The 7104-nt window shown below is 43.0% G+C and overlaps 1 protein-coding gene across 1 annotated transcript in view; it reads left to right on the top strand.

Moving 5' to 3' along the window:
- The window catches only part of RNF17 (ring finger protein 17), a 733334-nt gene that overhangs the window by 289372 nt on the left and 436858 nt on the right, over positions 1 to 7104 (top strand). Inside the window, exon 14 of the mRNA XM_075331310.1 lies at positions 6318 to 6507. Within this exon, the coding sequence (XP_075187425.1) occupies positions 6318 to 6507 (190 nt within the window). The remainder of the gene's footprint in view (positions 1 to 6317; positions 6508 to 7104) is intronic.

Here is a 7104-nt window from a genome sequence, read left to right as displayed (position 1 = left end):
TGACACTAAGGAGCGACTATCAACTATTGCAAAAAAACTCAAAAATCGTTGATCGTTGACACGTCGCTCCTTTTCATAATATCGTTGGTGGTGCATGCCCCTGGTCGTTCGTTGTTCCTGCGGCAGCACACATCGCTATGTGTGACACCGCAGGAGCGACGAACATCTCCTTACCTGCATCCACTGGCAATGAGGAAGGAAGGAGGTGGGCGGCATATTCTGGCCGCTCATCTCCGCCCCTCTGCTTCTATTGGACGGCTGGCATGTGACGTCGCTGTGACGCTGCATGAACCGCCCCCTTAGAAAGCAGGCAGATCGCCGGCCACAGCGACGTCGCAGGGAAGGTAAGTGCGTGTGACGGGTGTAAGCAATGTTGTGCGCTACGGGCAGCGATTTGCCCGTGTCGCACAACAGACGGAGGCGAGTACGCTCGCTAGAGATACCGATATCACAGCGTGTAAAGCCCGCTTTAGGCCGAAGACACACTGCATGAAAATCTGACCACGTGGAATTCGATAAAACATCGCATTCCACTTGGACCAATATTAGGCTGTTTGTCAGCGCACATGAGCGATTATTTTCTAGGCCCCAATCGGACTGAGAAAACAATGAAAGCATGCTGCGACTGTAATGCGAGACTTTTTCTCTCGCACCTATTTAAGTCTATTTTGTGAGAGAAAGATTGCACTGCACTCGCATTACACCGGTGTACTGCGAGTGCAGGACGAGAATGGCAATAGCCGGCTACGGAGGAGAGAGGGAGAGAAATACCGCCCTCCCCTCCACAGCGCCGGCCTGTCCCTCCTCAGTGGTGGCCTGCCCCCCCAGCTGAGGTCCGACCGCATGATCGGATCTCAGTCACAGGGACCCTCGCATGACACTCTGCTCCTGTTGTGCTGCCAGCGTGAGCAGAGTGCCATGCGAGGATCGCAGTAGTCCCCGTGTGGCCCTGGCCTTACCATTATTCACAGATATAGAAATGTTGTGATTTAAAAGCAAATGACATGTAAACCTCAGTGTTTTTTCAGTCAGGCGATGAGCCAAATTTAGGACCAAATTGATAAAGAATATTGACATTTCATCCATAGTAGATTGATTGGAGTGCGGCTCCTGGCACATTCACTGGTCAGCTTTTTAAAAAAAAGAACAATGCACCATCTCTGAAAGCTGCACTTAGGCTGTGTTCACACACTGCATTTTTTTCCTGCGTTTTTGGTGCGTTTTTGCTGCAGAAATTTCTTGAGAAATTCTTGTAACCTTTCTGCAGACATTCCCTAGCCAAACCTATGGCAAAAAAAATTAGCTGTGCGCACACTGCGTTTTTTTCTTAAGAAAATTCTTTCAGTAGATTTTCTTAAGAAAAAGAATGAGCATGTCACTTCTTTTCTGCAGCTAACTGCGTTAGTTACCATAGATAATGGCACAATAACGCAGGGAGCAACCAGCGGTAAAAACGCACCGAAAACGCACCAAATCGTGGTAAAAACGCAGGTGCGTTTTTGGTGCGTTTTTTAACGCAGGTGTGCTAATCCTTCACTCAAGAAATTTTCTTAAGAAAAATCCTTTTTTTAGTGTGCACATAGCCTTATGCTTGAATACTCGTGTGCAGTTGAGCAGAACTCTGTATCGTAACAAACCCCTTTTTTCTTACAACAGTCAGCTTTTTTCCACTCTGCCATCCCACCCTATCCCTGGTATGAGATGAAGGCTACAAGAGTTTTTTGTAATGACGCACACAGTGCTACGCTACTGCCTATCACGATGCCCTCACTGAGATCACAAAGGACAGAAGGGTTGTGTTACTACATGTCAAGGCAGTACAAAACTTCAGCCTAAGTTATAGACTAGAAAGGTGAATTTGTATAAAGTGGTCTCTACATCTGAGAAAATATACCACCACCCACTAATCACAAAGAACTATGGATATGCTGATTCAAATTACATACGCAAACCAATTTACAAAAAAGAATCAGAGATAAAGCGTAAAATAAATAATCTTTATTGCGACAAAATTTATTAAAATACAAGATGAGGATAATAATCCATGATAATGCCAACAAAAGATAAAGCCTAATCACAGGTTGAATATTATAATATATCAGTCCAATACATGACTAGTATATACAGTGTGTCCACCCATATCCTGTCCACCGCCATTAACTTGAGAACGGCGGCAGCTATAGGCATAGAAGTGGTGTCTAGGTATAGTAAAGTAGCCATGAGCTACGCAATGAAACCACCTATAGCGCCACCTGGTGGAAAACAACGGAGTTAGCATTTTTATCCAGAAAACGGAACAAGATAGAGAAAAAAATGAATTACAAAGTTGTAGGGCATCATCAATTCAATACGAATCGACACCTTGAATTCAGAAATGCTATGATTTGAACGTGTGAAACTCACAAGGCTGCGGACGTGAAGCGATGCCTCATGGAGACCTTCCTACAAGTCATTGGGTATGGTGGCTGCGTGGACTGGCCTCCACGCTCACCTGACCTGACCCCATTGGACTTCTTTCTGTGAGGTCACATCAAACAGCAGGTGTATGCGACCCCTTCACCAACATTGCAGGACCTACGACGACGTATCACAGATGATTGTGCAAACGTGTCACCTCCCATATTGCACAACGTGCAGCAAGATACAGTATGCTGTCCAGAGTCCAGATGTGCATTGCAGCTGACTGTGGTCACTTTGAGCATCAAAGTTAAATGAGCGCCATATGCGTGACCAGCATTCAATGTTTTGGGGGGGTCATGGGTTTCATATCCTAGCATTTCTGTATGCAAGGTGTCGGTTCGTATTGAATTGATGATGCTCTACAACTTTGTAATTCACTTTTTTTCTCTATCTCGTTCCATTTTCGAGATAAAAATGCTAACTCCGTTGTTTTCCACCAGGTGGCGCTATAGTTGGTTTCATTGCGTAGCGCATGGCTACTTTACTATACCTAGACACCACTTCTATTCCTATAGCTGCCGCCGTTCTCAAGTTAATGGCGGTGGACAAGATATTGGTGGACACACTGTAGAAGTCCCTGTGATAGGACTAGGTTGGGACCTGGCGCCATTCCAGCGGTGAGTAAGTGTTCCTAGATTTGTTTATACTATTTCCACTTTTGCCACTTTAAATGATCTTCCTATCACAGGGACTTCTATATACTAGTCATGTAGTGGACTGAAATATTATAATATTCAACCTGTGATTAGGCTTTTTCTATTGGCATTATTATGGACTATTCTAACCTGACCCTTTCCTCTCTGCTGCTCTTTCGCCACCTGGTGCACCTCCCTTGTTACTGCACCTCACCTTGTATTTTAATAAATTTTGTCACATAAAAGATTTATTTTACGCTTTATCTCCGATTCTCTTTTGTAAATTGGTTTGCAGTAGAAAGCCAGGCCTGACTTTCTTTCAAAGCATGTTTTGTTTTTTTTTTTCCTTTTGCCCCCTGCATGACACCTTTTTCTTAATGTTCATCATCTTGCAGGAGAATAGTACCCACTATCAAAGTCCTCTCACACATCCATTGGCAAAACGCATGTGTAGCATTTTCCATTTTGACAATCAGTGTGATAATCCATGTGTATGTTTCCCTGAAAATATAAAATATACCCTGAAAATAAACCCTAGTAGGATTTTGGGGGCTTTTTTTTTTTTTTTTTTTTAGCAAAATATAAGACCTACTCCAAAAATTAGCCCTAGCTGCTGTTCCATAAGGAAATGTCCAAGCAGCTAAAAAAAAAAAAAAAAGTTAAACAATACAGCAGGACTCTTCATGAAAGAAAGAAGACATCCCCAATAGAAGGCAGATACCCACCCCCCATTCGTCCCTCAAACAAATTGCTCTCAACAAACCCTAAACAATTACAGTTGACAAGTGCCGACGGTGGATGGGCTCTCACACAGAGATCCGCAGGTCCCTTTCCGTTCCAGCTGCATTGCACTGCAGCTCTCACAAACTGATCGGGTGCCAGTATTACTCTGCACTAGTGATACTGCTTCCTGTCACCAGGGGGAGCCAACCACTGTAGCATGCAGGGGACCTCACAGCGACACAGATTTCTATGTGAGAGCCCATTCACTTGCCAACTCTAATTGTATGGGGTCTGGTAAGTGCAAATCTTTTAGGGGGTGTTTGTTTTCTTTTGAGAGTAAACTTAGCAGTACATAGAGAATAATAAAGTTAAACAGGTAATTTAAACCATTGTGAATATGGTAAGTATCCAACAATATAGGACGGGGTCTGCACCATGAGAATAAGAGATCTTATAAGAGAATGTGCATCTGAACCAGTAATAGGAGTAACACAAAATGTTAAAGTTCCAGAATGTGATGGCAGAATTATTTTTCAATAAATGTTGATTTCATGGGAAAATATAAGACATTCCCAGAAAATAAGCCCTAGCGCTTTTTTCAGAGCAAAAAAATGAAATATGACCCAGTCTTATTTTTGGGGAAATATGGCATGTTTCATCTGTGGGCTATTTGTGTGACACTTACTGGAAAGAATGCATGACACTTAATATTTTTTTTTATGTGTTAAGGATGTGAAAAGACAGATGGATGGAGACAGATAGGGATGGATAGCTATGTAGATTTCACTGCTATTAACCAAATAATTAAATTAAGAAAATCGTGTGGGGTCTCCTCTCCTTTTTGATAACCAGCAAAGGTAAAGCAGAAAGCAGCTGGGGGTTGGTATTATCAGGCTGGGCGGATCCATGGTTATTGGCCCTTTCCATCCTAAAGCCTTGTGTGCACACTGCGTTTTTACCTGCAGTTTTACCCACGGTTTTGCTGCAGAAATTTCTTGAGAAATGTTTTGTAACCTTTCTGCAGACATTTCCCAGCAAAACCTATGGGGAAAAAAAAAAATAGCTGTGTGCACACTTGCGTTTTTTTCTCAAGAACATTCTTTCAGCAGAATTTCTTGAGACAATTTCTTGAGAAAATGTGCATGTCCCTTCTTTTCCGCAGGTTCCTGCGGTATTTCACTCCATTCACTGTAATGTAATTGTGAAATACCGTGGGTATACCACAGGTAGCAAGTGATGTGCGGTATACCCTCGGTATAGCCGCGGTTTACCTGCGGTAATGTTCATCACTGCCTGCGTTTTGCAGGGAAGTGAAGTCATTATGACAGGAAGAGGAAGCGGAGCAGAGAGTAAACACACACATCACACACACAGACAACACAGACATAGAATTCACACTCACACACAGACATAGACATTTAGAATACACTTAGAAATCAAACATACATATTACAAAAAAAAGCGTGGGCTCCGCTGTATTTTTACCGTCCAGCTGAGGTAAACACACAGCGGCGGCCCGGTATTCTCAGGCTGGGGAGGGCGAGGGCCAGGGTTAATGCCCCCCTCCTTCCCCCTCCCGCAGCCGAGAATATCAGCCTGCAGCTGCCCCGGGACTGTCGCATCCATTATGCGGCAGTCCCGGAGTGTCCCCAGCTCTTCCCGATTGCCGTGATGCGGTGGCAATTCGGGGTAATAACGAGTTAATGGCAGCGGATCGCTGCCACTAAGTCCAGGCTTAATCATGGCAGCGTCTATGAGACAGCTTTCATGATTAACCCGTAAGTAAAGTGAATAAACACACACACCGAAAAATCCTTTATTTTAAATAAAACAGCCTCCTCTTTCACCCCTTTTTTAACCCCCCCAAACACACAGCTCCGGCGTAAACCACCGAGGTCCCACGATGCTTGCAGACTGATCCAGCCGCGACTGACACTGTACTGAATGCAGCCTCGTAACGAGCCTGCAGAGGTAACCACAGGTCATTTCTCACGGCCGGTAATGTGAACACACCACCGCTCGGGAGAACTGAAGTGTGTCGATTGTTGGTTGATCTGTCCTCTATCTATCTATCTATCTATCTATCTATCCATTCTTCTGTCTATTTATCTATCTCAGAAGGAAATGACTCCCCCCCCCCCCCCCCCCATGTGCTTTATTGCATTGAATGCATTAAAACCCATGTACCAACCCGCGGCAATACCGCGGGTGCGGTATTCTGCCACAGGGTGCGGATTTTTCTTAAGAAAAATCCATTTTCTAGTGCGCACATAGCCTAAAAATTTCAGCCCACAGCTTCCCCAGAAGTTTTGCATCACATAAAATTTGCCAATTTTAACACTGTCTTTTTTTTTTTTTCTCCTTTTAAATAAGGTAAAATTTTGGGGAGTGTGTTGTATTATTGGGTTAGTAATGGAGAGGTGTCTGATAGTATTAAACTTTGAAAACAGATGAAAATGTGAGATATTATGTTAAAGGTTTTATTTTATGTCTTTGTAGGAGAACTGGTTGCGTTCAACAGTATTGCACATAATAAATGGTGCCGTGGAAGTATCACAGAGTTAATTCCTCTGGAAAGTAAATGCATCCTAAAACCTTGCGGTCCAACAAGATATAAAATTGAAGATGTCGTGCGTCTCACGCTCTTCTTACTTGATTATGGTGGTTCAGAGACATTTGTTGCAGCAAGGTATGTTTTCTTTGAAATTCTACAGATACTGAACTGTAAAATTAAAAGTATCTGTATTGGTATAGGTCTATGCTTCATAGCTTATAAAAATTAATAGCAAAATGCTTTTAACCCTTACCTGATTTTCCATTTTTACGCATTTGATTTTTTTTTTTCTCCCCTTCTCCTCCAGCGTGCCATGGCTCTTTTTTGTTTTTGCACCCACATTGTCATAAAAGGGTTTGTTATGAATGGTGCCATACAATTTACCATGTACTGCAATACGGGAGGAGAAAAAAAAATCTTCTTTGTTTATTACTAGGGTTGAGCGAGTACCTAACTATTTGTACTCACTATACTCGTTATAACGAGTACTGTCTAATACTCACGTATTCGTTCGTAATAGCATGTGTAATGCAAGTCAATGGGGAATACTCGCAATGTAACGAGTAACCTGAATTCCGCTCTACTCGCACGACATTCGGGTTACTCGTTACTTTGCAAGTTTTTCCCCATTGACTTGCATTGCACATGCTATTCGGAATGCATACTCGTATTAGACAGTACTCGTTATGAGTATAGCGAGTATGAATAGTCAGATACTTGCTCAACTCTATT

This window comes from Anomaloglossus baeobatrachus (genome assembly GCF_048569485.1).
Source record: "Anomaloglossus baeobatrachus isolate aAnoBae1 chromosome 2 unlocalized genomic scaffold, aAnoBae1.hap1 SUPER_2_unloc_1, whole genome shotgun sequence".
Lineage (NCBI taxonomy): Eukaryota > Metazoa > Chordata > Amphibia > Anura > Aromobatidae > Anomaloglossus > Anomaloglossus baeobatrachus.
This window is presented reverse-complemented; position numbering and strand designations above follow the sequence as displayed.